Source organism: Amaranthus tricolor, chromosome 13 (genome assembly GCF_026212465.1).
Source record: "Amaranthus tricolor cultivar Red isolate AtriRed21 chromosome 13, ASM2621246v1, whole genome shotgun sequence".
NCBI classification, from domain to species: domain Eukaryota; kingdom Viridiplantae; phylum Streptophyta; class Magnoliopsida; order Caryophyllales; family Amaranthaceae; genus Amaranthus; species Amaranthus tricolor.
In genome coordinates, this window is record NC_080059.1 from 1,210,793 (window position 1) to 1,230,048 (window position 19,256).

Genomic DNA, 19,256 nt, shown 5'->3' on the forward strand with positions numbered 1-19,256 from the left:
GGGACTCGAGATGTCAAGGAAGTTTGCGTTGTTGATACTAGTACATAGCCCAGGGGGAGCAGTCCTACTAGACCCGTCCGGACACGCTCAACCTGCTAGATCCATCCTAACCCGCCCACCTATTTAACTTCTTAATGTTGGTTATGGATCACAATGTTTGCATTTTTCAACTTTAGTTGAAAATATTATCACACATTATTGTATGAGACAGTATCAGAGTCATATGTGTTTAAAAATATGAACTTCTTATTTTAAGGTTTTCTTATTGAGAGACAATCATTCATTAGAGTAGTTGTACTATTATTAGGTAAACTAAACCAGGCATATATTAGTTCAAAAATAAGTAAAAACAACTTGATCAAAGTAAAGCTAAAGTTTAACAAACGTGGTCTAAGTTTAGGGAAGCTACCTAAGGTAAAGATAAAAAGTTCAAAAAGTGTTCAATAAATAATTTTTCAGTTAGTTGAAAAACTAACTTATAAGTATCCAAGAATCAATAAAGAGTTCAAAAATTTAATTTCGTTAGTTTTTTCATTGACTTTAACTTGTTGGCTCATTTTTTTTTAATAAATAGCCAACAACCCAGTAATTAAGTTTACCAATCATTTCTTAAAACAACCATCTTAACCAGCTAGTTTAAATGTCAACAAATATAATCATTACTTTCAATTGTCAAACAATCTAACAATCAATTGTTAGATATTCTTAAATCGAATTTAGCTAAATAAGTCAAATTTGACTAAATATAAGTATAAAGAGAACACATCTTCGCTTGAATACTTGTATAGAACACATCTTCGCTTGAAAACTTGTATAAATCAATTCATATCATGTAGTTGTTTATTACATAAAAGTGGTTCGAAAGCCATTATTACTTTTTTAACTATTTGACTAAAAAAAAAGGCATAATCTAACAAAATAAACCATAAAGCAATTTGCCAAACCCAACTCCTTATTCATTTTGCAAGCTATAAGGCCATTTGCCAATCTCACCCGTGATCCTAATAGGCTTAGAAGTGTGGTTTTTTGCGGTTCCAACTTCCAAACATCAAAATAAGTCGAGCAAATTCAAAACGTTTGAATAAGTAAGGTTTTTAAAAATAAAATAAAAAGATAAGTCGCATTAAAAAATATTTTTCAAAGTAAGCGTTCAGATAAGTCGCTATCAAGGATAAGGACTTTGAATTTTATTGGGCTGGAGGCTGAATTTCAATGGACATTATAGACCGCTACCAACGAAAACAATAACGACTTCAATTCAATGAAATCGCTGCCAAAGATCACGATTTTCACCAAATTTATGTTGCAGGTCAAGGCAAGACTGGGTTTTTAGGCAGTGAAAATCTTTGACAAGGACATTGATTTTCATTTAGTGAAATTTTTGTCCTTGACAACGATTTTTACTACCCAATCAATTCAACTTCCAATCCAATAGGACCCAAAATCGCTGTTTTTGACAATGATTTTCCTGGATGCTTAACTTGAGAAAATTTATAATATTCTTTTGAGGAAAAATTCTTTATTAAGACCGTTTCATCTTGAGACGGTTTAATATGGGCTGGCCTAATTTTGATTTATATATGAAATTTTTTTTTTAAAAGTTCAGCAAGTCTTATATGAGACCGTCTCACCGTGAGACAGATTCATACAAGCAGCCCAAGTATTTATATTTAAAATGAAATTAATTGAGTTAAACTTACACAACAGATAACTAAATAAAAATTGTTTTTTCATTAATTTTTAGGAAAATAAAAATTGGGATAGCGCATATTAAACCGTCTTACGGTGAGACGATCTTAATAAAGCATTTGTCAAAAAAGTTTAGATGTAGCTTTAAATTTTTTTAATATAATGATTTAAACTGCTTATATGGGTCCGTGTCAAAGTGATTACTTATTTGAAAATTTCAAAGAGTAAAATGGGCCACATGAACAAACGGGCCTTCTTCCTAATACCCACGGGCTCATATTACCCATATTTGCGTCCACCTTACTAAAACTACTATGATTGCATTTCCATTTTCCAAGACGAGATTTTTACCAAGTGTAGATTCATACAACTATTATTCCATAAAGAGAGTATTTTGGAACCATTGGTTCCCGGAATTCGAGTTCAACACTCTACAAAGTCACTTTTTTCCCCCCCAAATTCCCCTCCCAAAAAAAACCTAGCTACTACATCTTCACTTCTCGGATCTTATCTTCAGCCGACATACTTGCATCGGCGTTTCTCTTGCTATCTTCTCTTTTACCTCTTGCAAATTGATGTTTTATTGCTCCTTTTTCATTGGTATGTTGGTATTTGCAATTTTGAAGATATTTTTCATCCATTTCTTATACAATCTTTAGGTTTGTTGATTTAGTTATCTCTTAAAATATTTTGAAATTTTTTTGGGCTGTAAATCATTCGCATTTAAATGTTGTATTTTGTGATTTTGTATTACACCGGCTATGATGATGATGATTTTGTGAGTATTTTTTAAAGCTCCATTTTTGGGGATTTTGAGTTTCGGCATTTCCTTGAATACATTATGATTATCTATTATAATTGTTGAATTTATGAAATTTAGTTACTAATAATTTTTGGTGGCATTGGGCAATTAATTTTGTTACATATATTGTACTTGGATTATTTGTCAAATTTAGTTCTTTAGTTCCGGAGAATTTAGACAAACGTTGAACTCTGATTAGATGATTGGGGGATAGCAGGTGTTTACTGATCAAATACTACCTAAAGAGCTGACTGGGGTGGAACTCAAATGGAATTTCAGAATACTACTGTTTTGCATGAAAATCAATTGTTTGAGAATGATATTGGAAGTCTTGATAATCTAACAAATAAGGGTGAACCGACGAATGATGTAATTACTGATGGTATGTCCTTGGATAGAGTGGATATTAGCTTAAGATTTGAACATGGGTCTGAAAATCAGGGGGAACCTGTTGCTGTTTGTGTGACATGTGAGCAACCTGGATTGGAAGAATTTGATGCTTCAGAAGCTGTACCAGATAATGTGAAAGTCAAGGAGAATGTGGAAAGCCGAAATGATGCAGGCAATTCATCTCGGATGGAATGTGAACAGATATCTCCTGTTGAACAAGTGGCAATATTGCATAATGATATGTTGAAGAATTGCGGTAAAAGCGAGGAAAATGAATGTGGGGATGTATCTCGGATGGAAGGTGCTCAAATATCCCTGGATGAACAAGTAGAAATATTGCATGGTGATGTGTTGAAGAAATTTGAAGAAAATGGATGTGGTGCTTGTGATGCCAAGCCTAGTTCTATTGACCAGTCGACACCACCATTGTCTCCCAATGCAGATGAGAAGATGCATGTTGTGGTTCTAGGACTCGGAATTCTTGATGGTGGTGAGAAAATTGGACGGGGCCGAAAGCCTAAGAGTGCAACAAAAAACACTCAACAACAAACTAGTAACAGATCCTTGCGCTCCAGGTCAAAGGAGGTTTCGAAAGATCCTGAACCAAGTGTAAATTTGGAAACTACGAAGGGCCGTGCTGAAAGAAGAGGAAGGAAAAAAGGGGCGGTAAAGGATGATAAATCTAATGATGAATTTTCGAAAATGAGACGGCATTTGAGATACTTGCTGCACAGGATGAAATATGCACAAAATTTGCTTGATGCTTATTCCAGTGAAGGGTGGAGGGGACAAAGGTTTGTTGACTTATTTTTTTCTTTTAGTTTCATGTTGTTATGTAGCGATCCCTACCCCTAGAACTGTCATTTGTGTATGAAATATTTAATGTCATTGCTTGCCTGAAGTTTATACCGATAAAAGTGTGTTTTGCATAGATAACTTTTTATAGTTTACTGAATCCAAGGGTGTTCTTGTACAATAACAATACTATTAGATTGAGAAACCCCGAATCATTAAGGACTTCATCATATGTCGGTAAAACCATGAAGTGAGAAGAAAGATTGATGTCATTTGGCCTTAGTAACTAAACTTTTGTTCGTCCCTTCAATTCCACAACCTAGGTTGATATCAGATCATGGTATTTATATCATGAACATAAAACTAGTAGAAGCGTTAAATAAATAAAAATTGTATTTCCAATCCCTACATGTGTGTAGTTTTATCTTTAAACAAAAACTAATACTATCTCATTCGCTTTGTAAAAGACAGGAATGGCCAGATGGGGTGGGTTTGGCCTAACATTCATCACAACCCTAGGTCATAATCTTCCAAAATTGTACCCATCCTTGCTCCATTGGATCGGGCTTGAGGTTGGTCTCCAATAAAATTGCTCCCATGACATAGATATCTTTTGGGTCATACCATTTTTAAGGTCTTTTTGTTCTAAAACAAATGTTGTTTTGGTGCTTGACATGGTCATGATACCTTACCTTGCCATTGCGCAAGTATTTTCTAAAATAAGTTCTAATTAAGGTACAAATTTTATGTTCATCATCTACTCATATTTATTATGAATTTCTTAGATTTGTTTGGACTTTGGATAACTCTTGAGTCTTGACAAAGGAAAAGAAGAGAGGATGGAAGATTGATGGGCTTTCTTTCCCTATCTTTCCATTGCTCTTGACATGAGTTTCTTATAAAATTTGAAGAAATTCATCCCTCCAATGCTTCTCCCCGAAATGTTCTCCCTTATTTGCTATCCAAATAATGGACAGCTCATGCCTCCATTTATCTCCCCTCGTTTCCCTAACACTTCCTCCCATATAAATTATGTGAACTTTAAAGTGTTAATATAATGAAAAATCAAGTTCGATTAGAATGCTTATTGTGCATTTAACATGAAATGTTATGAATTTTTCAAAATTAGTTGGGTCCCTCTTTTTTTCTGCCAATGTAGACTTTGAAGTTACAAGACATGAATCTTGGTAAACTTTTCTCGTCCTAATATAATGTATTATTTGCTTTGTTACTCAGACTCAAGAACTCATATACTGGTATGTGTCTAAGTATTAGAACTAGTGTCACATGATTGCCAATCTTCTCACGATGAGCTAATTCTTGTGTAGTTTTAAGTGCTGGTACCCCAGTTTCTCTTTATAATTATAATTAGACATCTTCAGGATTCTTAGAGTCATATTAAACCAATTAGAGTGAAGCATTTCAGTGTATACCCAGGTTTTACCGTAAATTCGTAGCTACATTGTGCTCATTTGCTTCCTTTTACTCATTTGTAGTTTTTAAGGTGAGTGAATGAGCAAAAAATTAGCTTTGACATACACTGTGGTTTACAGTAGAATATGTGCTAATGTGCATGAGTGAGAGCTTATGTACCTTTTCAATACTTAGCCTTATGCTTTCCCTGTCCAAGTTATTGCCTTTTTGCTTTTTTTCTTTTGGAATTTCCTATTCATCTTTAGATTGGAAAGCTTCATCAGTCGATTATACTGCACGAATGGTTCTACATAAAGTCCATTCACTACGGAAGATTCTTGATCATATTTTTTCCATTTACTAACTACTAAGGGTCAGTTTTACTGGTCTACACTTCATGAACCTCACCTGAAGTTGATTTATAAATCGGATATTTTTGGGAAAAAAGTCAGAAGTATTTGGACATCAACAATCTCCTTTAGATAGTAATCTGCAACTTTTTTGATACTTTAGAATTTTGATTTACCATCATCTGTGCTAGATGATATTTTAGCTCATGTTGAAAATTATAGTTCTTTTTCAATCGCGGTGGTCCATTTCTATGTACCAATACTTGTGCTAGATGATGAATGATCTATGCACATGCTGTCCAAAATGTGGCATTATTCATTCATTTTTGTTTTTGTGGCTCCCAATAGCATGGTGGTTTTGTCGCAATTTGGAGTCCATATAATTACCTGCCTTCAAGGGTGGCATATGAAGCCTCACTGTTCAAATGTAGGTTATTATTAGCTTAGTCAGAATTCGATGTCTGTATATTGCATGCAGCAATTATGCAACCTGTATTGAATTTATTGATTGTGTGTGATTATGTTACAGCCTAGAGAAGTTAAGGCCTGAGCAAGAGCTTGAGCGTGCAAGGTCTGATATAAATCGCCATAAGTTAAAAATCAGGGATCTGTTTCAGCGGCTTGAATCAATGTTGTCTGAAGGGAAATTTCCTGAGTCATTATACGATTCTGATGGACTGATTGATAGTGAGGATGTAAGAGGATATTAACAATCTTGTGTAAAAATATTTTTATGTAGAATTTGTCATTGAACATGTTTCCTTGTTTGAAGAGTTGTTTAAAATTATACGTTATTTTTCATGTAACAGATTTTCTGTGCCAAGTGTGGGTCCAAAGATTTGTCTACTGACAATGATATTCTTCTTTGTGATGGTATTTGTGAACGTGGATTCCACCAATACTGTTTAAATCCGCCGTTGCCATCTGAAGAAAGTAACTCCATCTGATTCATTAATAGTATTCACCTTTTATTTATTGTTTAAAAATATTCTCAAATCTTTTGTTCATGGCTGTTCTGGTGCTCCTCTGTTCAGTTCCTCCTGGTGATGAGGGTTGGCTATGTCCAGCTTGTGATTGCAAAGCTGACTGCATTGACTTGATTAATGACTCTCATGGAATTAAGCTTTCAATTGAGGACAATTGGGAGGTACTATAAGGCATTTCCCTTTTCTGTTGACATCTTTTTGTTGCTTCTCATTCTAATGATGTTTTGTACCCGTAGAAAGTTTTTCCCGAAGCAGTAGCAACAGAAAATGGCAAAGGCTTGGATGATATTATGGGACTCCCTTCAGATGATTCGGAGGATGATGAGTACAACCCAGATGGCCTAGATGATGACGCCAATGGTGAAGAGAATGAATCAAGTTCAGATGAGTCTAATTCTGATGATTCTGACTCTTCAGATTTTTCTTCTGCTTCAGAAGATCTTGGGGCCTTTCAAGGGGCAGAAAAAAATCTTGAGCTTCCTTCTGATGATTCAGAAGATGATGATTTTGATCCTGATGCTGCAAATGTTAATGAGGATGAGGCTGAACATGAAAGTTCAAGTTCAGATTTTACATCTGCTTCCGAAGATCTAGGTACAGCAATTGGTGATGATGGGACTTCAGGCAAAGATGAGCCATCTGTACCTTTGGAATTGGAGCAAGATTTTGCCGAATCTTCACCTATTACTGCCAAAAGATGTGTGGAGAAATTAGACTACAAAAAGCTCTACGATGTAAGTATTATCCTCTGCAATATTTATAGAGTACATATTCTTCACCAAGTATTGTGGATTTTTGGCTATTCATCTGTGTGTGTACTGAATAATTTTTTATTTGTAGAAGATTAAGAAGTTGGTCTCTATAATGTCATTTTTATTAAATACGTCAGCGCTGTGTGTTTTTCTAATCCCCATATAGAGTACATAATGCTGTGGTCATCTTCAAGGGCGTATTTGTATTTCTTTATAAACTCGTGGAACCCTTTTGGCTTTTGTTCTCTTTAATTGCATTCCTCATTGAAGACATTGCATTTACGATTTTTGCTTTGATGATATCATCTAGTGGGATCTTTATGCAAGAAGTCTGTTATCCTTTTATGCTGTAATTTTGGTATAAGTTCATCATATTTAGGAGTATTGTTAATGATTTTAATGATGTTCTTTTTTGTTGTAAAGTTAGTGAGTGAAAGGCGTTTTGATGCATTCTTGTATTGTTAGGAAACATATGGAAATGATGCTTCCGATTCAAGTGATGATGAAGAATGGACAAATACTGCCGCAACACGGACAAGGAAAAACAGAGCTGAAAATACTACTTTAGTATTGGGTGTTTCGACTACTGCTGGCACTGATAGCTTAGGTAATCCTCGAAAAAGAGGTCGACCTAAGGCCAATCCTCAAGTTGCAAGAGGGACACAAGTTCAGCTGCAAGATAGCTCGCCAAAAACAAGTTTTGCTGGAAGTAGTAGAATGAAAAGAACAGAATACAATAAACTTGGAGGAGAAGTGACTAAGGTATTTTGGTGCATATATATTCTATGAAAAAGTTGTGTTTTTTGTATGTCAGCAAGTTCTGATGTTACCCTGCTGTCTCTAAGAGATTATCTCAAGCGCATTTAGCTACTTCTGTTGTGGTAAACGTGACATGGGGGACAAGTGGTGGGCTAATTATTTTTTTTCTCTTGTTTTTGGTATGTCAAGGATTATGAGTTGTCGTTTTAGTTAACTCCTTGTTATGGCTATTTCACATAGATGATCATCTTTGTGTGTGTTAAGACTCTAGAATCTTTTCCGAGAGGGAAATACCCTATAATCTCTAAGGTATAGTATGCATATTGCCCTTTTACCTTGTTGGTTTATCTAAAAATATTCATTGTGGGTAGCATTTCAGGATTTAAGGTGTCTATATACTTGTTAATTTGCACAACTTGTGGGTTGTTTAACTTGATAATTTGGACAAAACAGTGAATGGATATGAGCAATTAGAATATCTTCCATATTTGGATTGCAATCCATGATTTAATTTTGTATTGGTGTTATGTGTTGTGCAGAGACTCTACGAATCATTCAAGGAAAATCAGTATCCTGATCGTGAAACTAAAGAGAAGTTGGCAAGTGAACTTGGACTCACAGCTAAACGGGTTGGTGGAATCCCTTTTCTGCAACTGATTAAAATGTTTCCATGATTATATTTTATTACAATGATTTCTCTTACAGGTCGACAAATGGTTTGGGAATGCTCGTTGGAGTTTACACCACCATCCATCTCGTGTAGAAGCAAATGTAAGGGTTGTATCAAGTAGCAACACATCCCAATCTCATAGTGTTGCTTTAGATGGAGTTGGCAGTGCTTTGACGGGTGATCGTGCTGTTGTCCCTGAGAGTGTCACAGCTGAGACTTGCATTATGGATGGAATCAAAGCACAGAAGTTGATACCTCGAAAATCTAGCAAGAATTCAGAAGGTGATCAATCGGTGCTTGAAACCTCCGGTGCAGAGAACTTGAAAGAGGGTACTCAGGCTAACCCACAGCAAGAGCCTGAAGTTCCACAAGGTAAAGTGCAGAGGAAAAGGAGGAAATCATCTACCTGAGAGAGAATTCCTCACATGGGAACCAATATCCCACCAGCCACAACAATTGCGAAAAATCAAGATTCTGAGGGGCTATGTAGTCATATCGTACTAATTATCACTTATAAGATTCACCACATGACTGACTCCTCGCACTCAGATGAGAAATTTACCATACTTCTCTTTGGAATAACCTACTCGTTGACGCTGCATTTTGTTTGAGGTTGCCTTGGGAGGAAAAAAGGGGCAGCTCTTTTTATGCTATCAGACCAGCGTAGGCAGCAAAACTGATGTTTTAGATTTACTTGTTCGTTGTATCCTTTGATATTCATCGAAGTGTAGGGGTTTCTACTAATGTGTAAAAGTCGATTCTCCAGTAGATGTTGAGAGTCAATGGCCTTGGTGTTTGATCCTTCTAGCAGTTAGTTTAGGGTAGAATCACATTGTAATTCTGTAACTTGTGCAAAGTTCAAGTTTAACACAGAGTACTGAAGTCCTGTTTTTGTTATGTACCAAGCTTCTTGGGAAGAATGTACATTGCAATTTTGGTGCCTGCTTATTTTTATTGTTGCTTCATTAGGGTTTGCTGGCTTCCCTTCACCAAGTAAATCATTTTGTTAAAAAATTTAAGTTAGGATCAATTATAGAAGAGGAACCCATATTCAGTATACTTGTAGCAAGTTTTAGCAAGCTAATACTGTTACGCCTCTTACAAGTGGGAATGGTGGTATTAGGTGGTATCATTTTGAATGACGATGCATTTTATCGATGATCAATCTTTATTTACTACCCCACTGTTTAACCGCTCCCTCTTAAAAATAATTTAAAAATTGAATATGCATGATCTTAATATTTCATAAGATAGCAAAAAAAAAAAATAAAAAATTGAAGATCAAATATACACAACAACTCCTATAATTCAAAGCAGAATATTATACTTTTAACTCTAAAAAATGGGCACAAGCACTTCCAACTGCAATTGAAGGTCAAATATGCACAATACATGCCGTGTGAAAAAATAGGGATCTTCGTCCTTACGATCCGGCCTGTTGCCATCTCTGAATAGCGTGTTTGATCAAAAAGTAGAAAATTAAGACATGTACAAACAATACAGTGGAGTGCATGAGTATAAAGAGAACCATGGGAATAAGGGTTTCGGTGCGAAACCGGTCATTTCTATTAATAGCAATAGTGACAATCTCGAGTTCGATACAATACTACTTCTGTACAACAAAAGACCAGCAATCTTGAACGAAATTGCATGTCAGACATCCAATTTTCAAGTATCCATCAAGTAGATAGGTATGAAAAGTAATGTTTCAAACACCTAATATGAACATTTCTATCCTTCAGATCTTGGATATTTCTACTTTCATGAAAGAAACAAGATCATTCATGAAGCTCACAACTAACAAACTCCGTCATTACCTCAGAACAAACATGTCAGATTCCTTTGTCGTCATTGATGTTTACCCCATAGTGCTTAGCTAGACGTTTTGAGGTGCCTTCATTTAGTACCGAATCCATCAGTTCGAACTTTTTGTAATGTCCTTTTAGGGTCTCAGCTTGCTGCTTCGAGAGATCTTCTTCCAGCTCTCGCTGCTTCTGCTACATCATATGATTAACACCAATACATGATCATTACAAACAAAATGGGAACCTGATGGCTGATAGTATTAGGAACTAAAAACAAATACAAGAACAAACCAATATGAACCCTATAATTGGCACTTGGCAGGATTGGAAGCTATAAACGAAACTACTAATTATAGATCAAAAGTCTTATATCACAAAAGTAGAACATAATATAACTACTATCGAAGCGCTATTGCCGGCTATCAAATCGCATTTCTGTACCATATCGGTACAAATGATTTGAAACAAGGTACGGGGAAAAGTTTTGCATTTCGTGCTTCAAAGCTCCAAGCAAAAGGTTTTCCCTTTTCTCTTAAAAGGAGTATTGAAGGAAAAGAAAAGGGTTTTGTGTAGAACAATGCTCACATTTTTCCCTTCAAAAAGTTTTTAACCACCTCGTACTACGAGGTCTGTTCTTCTTACAGTTTAGCAAAAAAGTAAGTCAGCAACCCAAGTTTAAATCAAAACTACAAATATATTTTCGGAACTTCATATAGAGGCTAATAATGAAGGTAAAGAGAAGTATGCCTGAACAGATCCGAACCTTTTGTAGGAAGGACTCTTCAGCGATATGTTTTCTTGCCAGGTGCTTCAGCTTTTCAGCCACCTCAAAATCAGGATCTTTTGGATCCATCCAAAACAACTGTATCTTCCGACCAGGCTTAGGTGGACGGTCCTCAAACATTTCTGGTTCTGCAGGACGACCTCTAACTGGTCGTGGCATTCCTGACATCATGAATGGATAAGAAGACAGCAGGTTAAGAATATTTTTCGCTTGTTTTGCACTCTCCATTACAACAAGGGCACACATTCCATTGTAGATTGGATCTATGTAATTTGGGATGAAATGTATGCTGGTCACAGTACCATACTGTTCAAACGCGGTCCTGATAACTGAATCTGTAACGAGGTTTGAGAGATTGTCAAGGTACACAGTCCGCTTCACCAACTCCTGAAAGTCAGCATATTTCTTCTCAGCTTCACTTCCCATAGCAAAAGAGTACTAAAATCTGCCGAAATTAAGGAGTTATATGACGTCAAACAAGTATCAAATGATAACCAGAACATGCAGCCAATAATTTAAACTGTAAATTAAAAGTAGGAATTAGGGGAACAGAGGCAATTATCAATTAGAGCTCTCCTGAAAATAAGAATGTCAAAATTCTGCCTTACTGCATCACTCCAGAGTTTAAAAAATTGGAGTCAATCAAAAGTGTACCAAATTTGACATTCAATTTTGGTAGATCTATATCGTCTTATTATAACTAGAAGCAGGGGCAGATCGAGAATAAAATCAAATGATAGTCGATTATATTCAAAAAAATTATATCCATCAACGTATAACCAAAATGAAAAACCCTAAATTGATAAATTTAAACTTATTCCAAGAAAATCAATTAAATTCATACAAATTCAGAAAAAAAACGTTAATAGACAATTGTAGACTTAAAATACTAATCAATTGAAACTCCTACAAATTCCAACATTTCAAAAAAGAAACCCTAAATTTAAACATTTTCCAAATTAACCCAAAACTCCAAATTGATTAACAAATGTTAATGGGCTATTGTATAATCATCAATCATGAATTAGCAAACAATATTTAACAATTACTCCACATTTAAACAAATTTAAAACAATTGCACTAATTCAAAACCTTTTTTTTGGAAGGAAAGAAAAAGAAAACAAAGTAAAATATAGACACATACATGGATGCACAGGCGGCAACAAGTGGTTGACGAATCAGGCGGCAGCCACTTGACGGTCATTGAGAGATGGCTGCAGACAACACATGGCAGAGGACGGGAGGAGTTTGGGTCAGTGAGGGTTTGGAGGAGTCAAGGAGATGTCGAGAAGAGTGAGGAATGTGAATGGGTATCTCTAATCAGTATTACCTGAATGTGTTTGCTGTCTACAAAATGTCATTGATATTAATGCCTCATTTCCACTTTCTAGTAAAAAAGACAATTGTACTTATTGAGGTTTGAACCCGAGTGAGTGCTATCAAATAGTAAATTTCCTACTAACTTAACTAGAACACATATTATTATTCGTAGGAATACAATTTTATACATAACTTCAATGCTGTCAATTGACATCGTTGACTTAATGTACATTCACCCCTCGCTAGGAGCACCAACCATGACTAGTATCACCTTCAACTATAGTAATAAAAAGAGTGTTCAGAGTCAGAATTCCACACAACCATGACTTGAAACATGAATTATAACCAGAAGCACCAAAACACCAAGTATTCCTACAAAATCACGACTTAAAATACCAAGTTGCGGCTCGTGCATAAGTTATAACTTCATAAACATACTGTACACATCTCAACTCACATCACCAAAATGATTGTTCAAAGTGTCAGGCATGACAAAAGACACAGATGTAAACAAAATGGACTAAATGGTTTCTGTTCAGTGCTCCCCAAAAATTTGATGTATGGTGGACGTATTTCATACTTTGGCATATTTAGTAGCATCGCATATCTTAAAATCTTCCAAACTAAATAATCAGGCGAATTTCATTGATGATTTTGACACTTGATGCAACGATGATCGTTCCAGGTCAACAACAATACCAAAGCCTTAATCCCAACAACAATATGGGTAAGCTACATGAACCAAATCAATTCAACATGAGAAACTGTCGCAATGATGAGTGTTTGTAACTTAAAAATGTACTTCAAAATCAAAAACAGCAAATCATAATTGTAATACAGTTTAATTTACTGTCAGGGGAGAAAAACCTAAAATTAAAAAGTAAAATTCGGGAGAAAATGTTTTAAAAATACTAGGCATTTCATCGAACAACTTCTGTGCATCAACTAATTCCTGCTGATTCATAACAGAAAAAAAGAAAACCCGCAATTGGATTCCATTATAAAATTTACATTCAATCTTGTGATGGGAATCATTACAATTTCTTAAATTTAAAGCCAAAATCCTTCTAGGGTTTCAGCATATTTTTACTTCAATCATTTAAGTGTAAAAAAGGGGGGTAAAAGGGGTTGTACGATCCCATTCAAAGCATATAGATGTATCTATCGCATGATTGATGATCCTATTGCCGGAAAAAGAAAAGATGAAACATTAAAAGAGGGAAAGTATTGGAATTGATACAAACCTAAATCGTTAGAAGAACCGCAAATGAACAGGGATAGCTTCAAGGCTTCAATTACGAGAGATATAAGAACATCTACACTGGTCACTGGGTGATGAAAGATGAGGAAATAAGTAGAGGTTAGTACTTAGTAGGTTACTTATTACAAATTAAGGTGAAGGAAAAGATAGAATGGTACAAGTACCGATAGTGAAAGGTTGATGTAACCTGCGTTTATTGACCCAAAATAGAAAATGTATTATTCTAGCTAATTGTTGGTTAAACCAACTAATATTAGTGTTTGGTGAACTAGTTGGTTAAAATAACTTATTATTTTGAATTAGTTGATTTTAAATCAAATAAGTTACTAAAATCAGCTGGTCAAATTAATCACTATAATTAGCTATCAGACGCTTGTCAATACCCTCAATAATGTATAGTGTAAATTTTCTTGATAAGAATATTTCATTCCTATATTAAGGAAAATTATCATTAAAAAGTTTTTATTTCGCAATTATCCATTACCATTTAATGCCATATGTGCAAATGGTAATGTATTGAAATGAATTTTATAAAAAAAATTAGATTGTTGGAGAAGAATGAGCATGACCATTAAATTTATGAATAGATATTCCTAGTAAAATCATTTTTATTTTTCTTTATCATTTCCACCATTTAATTAGATTATCATATAGGTCGTGAGAGTAAAAAGTAAAAAGAGTAATTCTTTTGAGAGATCGTCTCTTGATGAGACGAATTTGCATACGGTCATATTAAATGAGCTATTTAACCTAAATATAAGATACGTCTGTTAGTAAGACCTATTATAATACAATAATTTGAGAGAAAGTATGATTTCTTTTTAGATTAAAATCATAAAAGAAAGGTGAAAAAAATGATAAAAAATAGGGAACCCTATTTATTTTTACCTTATATGGAAATACCCATCAGATACGCATCTAAGATTGCTTCTCTTCATTAGTTCTCCCAACTTTTTTGAGGATGGATGAGTAATGAGTTGTTTCAACTTTTAAGATGATTTGCGGCTCCGGCCAACCCAACCCAATTCAATGCCGTGTAAAATAAATTACGAGAAATGCATTAGACATGTAGACTAAATAGCCTATTTATTACAATTTAAAGAGTCCTTATTACAATTATTACAATTACGAGAAATATGTTCTTATTTTGATGTTGTCTTTTTGAGAGACAGTCTCTCACAAGAGTAGCTGAACAAATTAAAAGGTAAGAGTCCTTTTCTTAAGATTAATATATAAAAAATTTTAATAAGTGATACAGGATAGGAAATATTACAAAAAAAAAAAACTATCTAGTCTATTGCACCTTTGTCAGAAACTACCTAATCTAATTTTTTTTTTGCAAAAAACTACCATTTGACGAAAACAGTCAGTTAAGGATCAAGTGGGGCGTTGACTTTGCACGTGACATACTTTTAGCATACTAAATAAACGACTTTTCTTTTTTTTTTTTCCCTCCACTCTCATTTTCTCTTTCACTGATCATGTAACTAATTTTCACTAATTAAAACTAATTTTTACTAATAAAATTTTAATTTTATTGATTACGTATTTTGTTACTTAATAACATTATATATCCTAAAATCTACCAAACTAAATAATCAGTAGAATTCATAGATGATTTTGACACTTGACGCAAGGATTATTGTTCCTTATCAATAATAATAAAGACTTTTTTTAGGTAAACCTTAGCATGCGTTACCGTAAATGAAGTTCCACACCAAGGTTTGTAGGTTTGACGGAAAAGATTCCATAGAAATCTTTTTCATGGCATTTCCACTATCCCACCTAGTTATGATATGGGCTAATACATAATCATGTTTACGAACAAAGCTACAATCAAAATCAGTAAAATAAGATTTAAACTCTAATATCTAAAAACAAGTAAATGTGAGCAGCTTCACTTTCATTCGATGTAATGGCATCGATCACTTTCATCGAGTCGCCTTCCAAAAGAATAAAGCTTTTTAAATTTATAACAAAAGAACCAAGGTAGTTGAGGAAAGTATTCATGTAAAATATATATGATGAACGTGATAATAGTGTTTTGAGTTTGAAGATGTTCTTTAGATATCCATAGAATCACCATTGATAATGAGAAGTAAGTTCAAATTATTACGCCGTAACAATTCATCATATTGTGCGTGTCCAATCGTGTATTTCTAACACAAACATGCATCTTTACACCTAGCAAAGAACTATCTTTCAGACCTCACATTGCTATGAGAACAAGGTCAAGCTAACAAAATCTATCCGCACATTATGCATTTGTTTGTTCGATAGAACTGAAGAATCATGCTGAAGCTCTTCAAGAGCTTCATTGGATAACAACAATACAAAATGAACTAATGTTGTGTTTGGAGACAAGTAATCATTTTAAATAATGGATTTTAATTATAAAATCATAAATGAAGAATTTGAGAACAATAAGGTTTGGGCAGTCATCTTCAAATTCTCAACTTTAACTATTTTAAAAACAATAGTGGAATTTGATCTAAATTCAAATTTGAAAATTTTTAATTTGCCAAACAATAAATAAATTTGAGCCAATTTTAAATTTGCAAATGAAATCATCATTCCCAAACATGATATAAACGAATTTGAGAGGAACAAAGTAGAGTGGATAACAACAATACTCCTCCTACTTTGAAATTTAATGAAAAAAAAATTTCGGCATTCTCATAGAAGAATTCTTGTGATTTATTTTTTATTTTTCTTAAGAAATGAAAAATATATCTTTTTGTTAGATATTTAAAATTAAAAAAATTTCTCAATAAAAAAACTTTAAAATTTTTAAAATATTCCTGAACAAAAATATATCTTTTTACCTAAACCTTAATTATCTCTGAAAAGTAATAATTTCGTTATATATTTCAGCGTTGGAATTAATTATAAACAATAACCTAATACTCTTGGGTTGAAAAGGTAAAAGTATTCCAATAAAATCCATAAACGAACCCTAATCTTCTTCTATATAAAGGAAGATGTATCCATCCCAAATTTGATTCAATAAACCCTAGCTAATAATCTTCTTCTGTTGAAAGGTATTAGATTAGAAGGGTCATTTAATTCCCATTTGAATCATTAAACCCTAATCTTCTTCTATTTAAAGGAAGAATCTGTATTATATTCAATTCCAATTTGCATTCAATCAACAAACCTAATTTATGCTAAATTAGGTGAATCAATAAACCCTAGCTAATAATCTTCTTTTGTTTTAAGGTATTAGAAGTATCATTAATTCTGAATCATTAAACCCTAATCTTAAACCCTAATATATCATCTTCTGTTGAAAGGAAGAATTAAGTATCCGTTAATCCCAATTCGATCATATCTTAATTCAATGGAAGAAGTATCCATTCCAAATTTCGAACACCAAAACTCATATTCAAACCCCATGATCAATCCTAACCCAAGAATAACAACAGAAAACAATGATCATGATCAGGAAGATAAAAGAAACTGGGCAAATCTTCCATTAGATGCCCTTCGATCAATCGCAGAAAATATGCAAAACCATGATAACAACAACACCCTACACAATTTACAATCCGTCTGCAAGAATTGGCAGCGATCAAACTCCATCTCTGCACTCTTCCCTTGCCACATTACCGAATCAAATCGAGTAATGTATTCATTAGCCGTATATCTAATCCACCCAAAACCTTCATCCCCAACCACCGATCATCTTCCTTTCCTAGTCAGTATTGTTCATCTCTTCAACGGCAAGATTCATCTATGCGACCCAATCTTCGGAACACCTATCGTTGATTTTCCGAGGACTCATTTCGATGTTAACAGATTTCCGTCCACCCTTCTAACGGAATCTTATCATAGTCTTATCTACATGGGACCTGAAGACGAGTCGAGAAATTTTGAACTTCCATCTTCATTGGAGTTCGCAACAACCATTTGTCTTGTTCCCATTACAACGTCGTTTTCTCTTCCTAGTTTGAAGGAGTGTTTGTTTTTGGCTTTGTACAATGATCAAAGATTAGAGGGCAGTTTTTCATGCGAAAGTAGTTATGACGGTTGGAAAACACCTTGGTTTAGTATTAATTACGAGGGTATTGTTAATAGGTTTGATGATATATTATATTTTAATGGAGTAATTTATGTTTTAGACACTAATGGAATACTTTACGAAATGTCTAAGCATAAATTTGGATTACTCCGAGTGTTGGCTGATAATGTAAGTATGTTTAAGGATTCAAGGAAGCGTTTAGTTGGATCAAACTTAAATGGGAAAGTTTACGCTATTAAGAAGATGAAGAAGGTTCTAGAAGTTTATGAGTTTCGAGATAATTCTAGAGAATGGGTTGAAGTTGAGAGATTTGAGGATGATGTTGTGTTATTTGTGAGTACGTTTTATAATTTTTTTATTAGGGCTTCTGAGATTCCGGGTTGTAATTTGGATAATTGTATAGTCTTCTCTAATGATGCATTTCCTGATTATGTTGGGAATGGTGCATGTGGTTGGTCTAATGTCGTTGATAGTAAGAAAGTTTTTGTTTACAAGCTTCGAGAACGTAATATTGGCATTCAATTGATTTCGACGTATCCTGAATTTCCTGTTAAGCTTTGGATAAAACCACAATGGATATTTGAGGATTATTATACAACAATGGAAAAGCTTAAAGAAAAAAATAGAACGGAAACCATTTTATCAAGGTAATTAATTTTATATTTTGATTATTATATTCACAATTTTTTGTATGAAATGTTCACACAGTTAGACATTTTTATTCATCTTAGATTAAGTAATAGCTCAACGATAAAAAATTTTAGCTTATAAACTTCTTATTTTGAGGTCGTCTCACATAAGAATAGTTATATTATATTTTATTATGACATACATGATCTTGTGATAGGAATTTGATTATTATTAACATTATATATCCTACCCATATTATCCACAATGTTTAAAGTGAAATTATGAATTTGTCAAGATTTGTTTTGTTGGACTTATTATGAAGTATAACATAGGATGGTTTATTAAATCATATGCATTTTTATTTATGTAAAGTTTGTCTTATTAATCTAATTTATTATTAAAGATTAATATAAATAATACAAAATTACTATATAAAACGGTCTTATCAAAAGACGTGTCTTATATATGGATTAAATAGTCTATCGCATATATATATATATATATATATATATATATATATATATATATATATATATATATATATATATATATATATATATATATATATATATATATATATATATATATATATATCCGATTTCGTGTCACTAAATTTATATTATAAATACGTACATATATTAGCTTGACTATCCTGCGAATGAGTTATTTCAATCACTATCAGGGTATAATTGAATGATAATGTTAATGAAATGTTAATTTTTAATTGATTTGGAGGGAACATGCACTAAACATATAGTTAGATGCTTAATTACATTATTTGAATAGACGTAATATACTTGTAAATATGATTGAAGTAAAATAGGTCTAG

The 19,256-nt window shown here is 33.6% G+C and overlaps 2 protein-coding genes across 12 annotated transcripts; one reads left to right on the forward strand and one right to left on the reverse strand.

Annotated features, from left to right (window-relative positions):
• Positions 1 to 2,017: 2,017 nt before the first annotated feature.
• Positions 2,018 to 9,554, forward strand: LOC130797575 (homeobox protein HAT3.1). Of its 2 annotated transcripts, none has more exons than XM_057660198.1 (9): positions 2,018 to 2,289; positions 2,709 to 3,675; positions 5,969 to 6,134; positions 6,249 to 6,372; positions 6,474 to 6,586; positions 6,662 to 7,159; positions 7,643 to 7,939; positions 8,476 to 8,565; positions 8,642 to 9,554. In XM_057660198.1, exons 2-9 carry the CDS (start codon positions 2,759 to 2,761, stop codon positions 9,014 to 9,016), a joined length of 2,580 nt encoding a protein of 859 aa, XP_057516181.1. In that variant the 5' UTR covers positions 2,018 to 2,289; positions 2,709 to 2,758; the 3' UTR covers positions 9,017 to 9,554. The 2 variants fall into 2 exon arrangements, with proteins under 2 accessions (XP_057516181.1, XP_057516182.1); XM_057660199.1 differs by having other exon boundaries at positions 2,036 to 2,289; positions 2,706 to 3,675.
• Positions 9,555 to 9,657: 103 nt separating this feature from the next.
• LOC130797576 (uncharacterized) lies at positions 9,658 to 13,917 on the reverse strand. Of its 10 annotated transcripts, none has more exons than XM_057660204.1 (5): positions 13,760 to 13,906; positions 12,526 to 12,542; positions 12,340 to 12,409; positions 11,175 to 11,640; positions 9,658 to 10,603 (listed from the first exon to the last, which is right to left on the reverse strand). In XM_057660204.1, exons 4-5 carry the CDS (start codon positions 11,619 to 11,621, stop codon positions 10,439 to 10,441), a joined length of 612 nt encoding a protein of 203 aa, XP_057516187.1. In that variant the 5' UTR covers positions 11,622 to 11,640; positions 12,340 to 12,409; positions 12,526 to 12,542; positions 13,760 to 13,906; the 3' UTR covers positions 9,658 to 10,438. The 10 variants fall into 10 exon arrangements, with proteins under 10 accessions (XP_057516187.1, XP_057516185.1, XP_057516192.1 ...); XM_057660202.1 differs by having other exon boundaries at positions 12,526 to 12,582; XM_057660209.1 differs by lacking the exons at positions 12,340 to 12,409; positions 12,526 to 12,542 and having other exon boundaries at positions 11,175 to 11,356; positions 11,498 to 11,640; positions 13,760 to 13,914.
• Between the last annotated feature and the right edge of the window lie 5,339 nt (positions 13,918 to 19,256).

Coding starts and splice junctions, on each gene's coding strand:
- LOC130797575 (XM_057660198.1), top strand. CDS start 2,759: ATGGAATTTCAGAATACTACTGTTTTGCATGAAAATCAATTGTTTGAG. Junction 3,676..5,968: donor GAAGGGTGGAGGGGACAAAG/GTTTGTTGACTT, acceptor ATTATGTTACAG/CCTAGAGAAGTTAAGGCCTG. Junction 7,940..8,475: donor TTGGAGGAGAAGTGACTAAG/GTATTTTGGTGC, acceptor TGTGTTGTGCAG/AGACTCTACGAATCATTCAA.
- LOC130797576 (XM_057660200.1), bottom strand. CDS start 11,621: ATGGGAAGTGAAGCTGAGAAGAAATATGCTGACTTTCAGGAGTTGGTG. Junction 10,604..11,174: donor AAGAGTCCTTCCTACAAAAG/GTTCGGATCTGT, acceptor CATATGATGTAG/CAGAAGCAGCGAGAGCTGGA.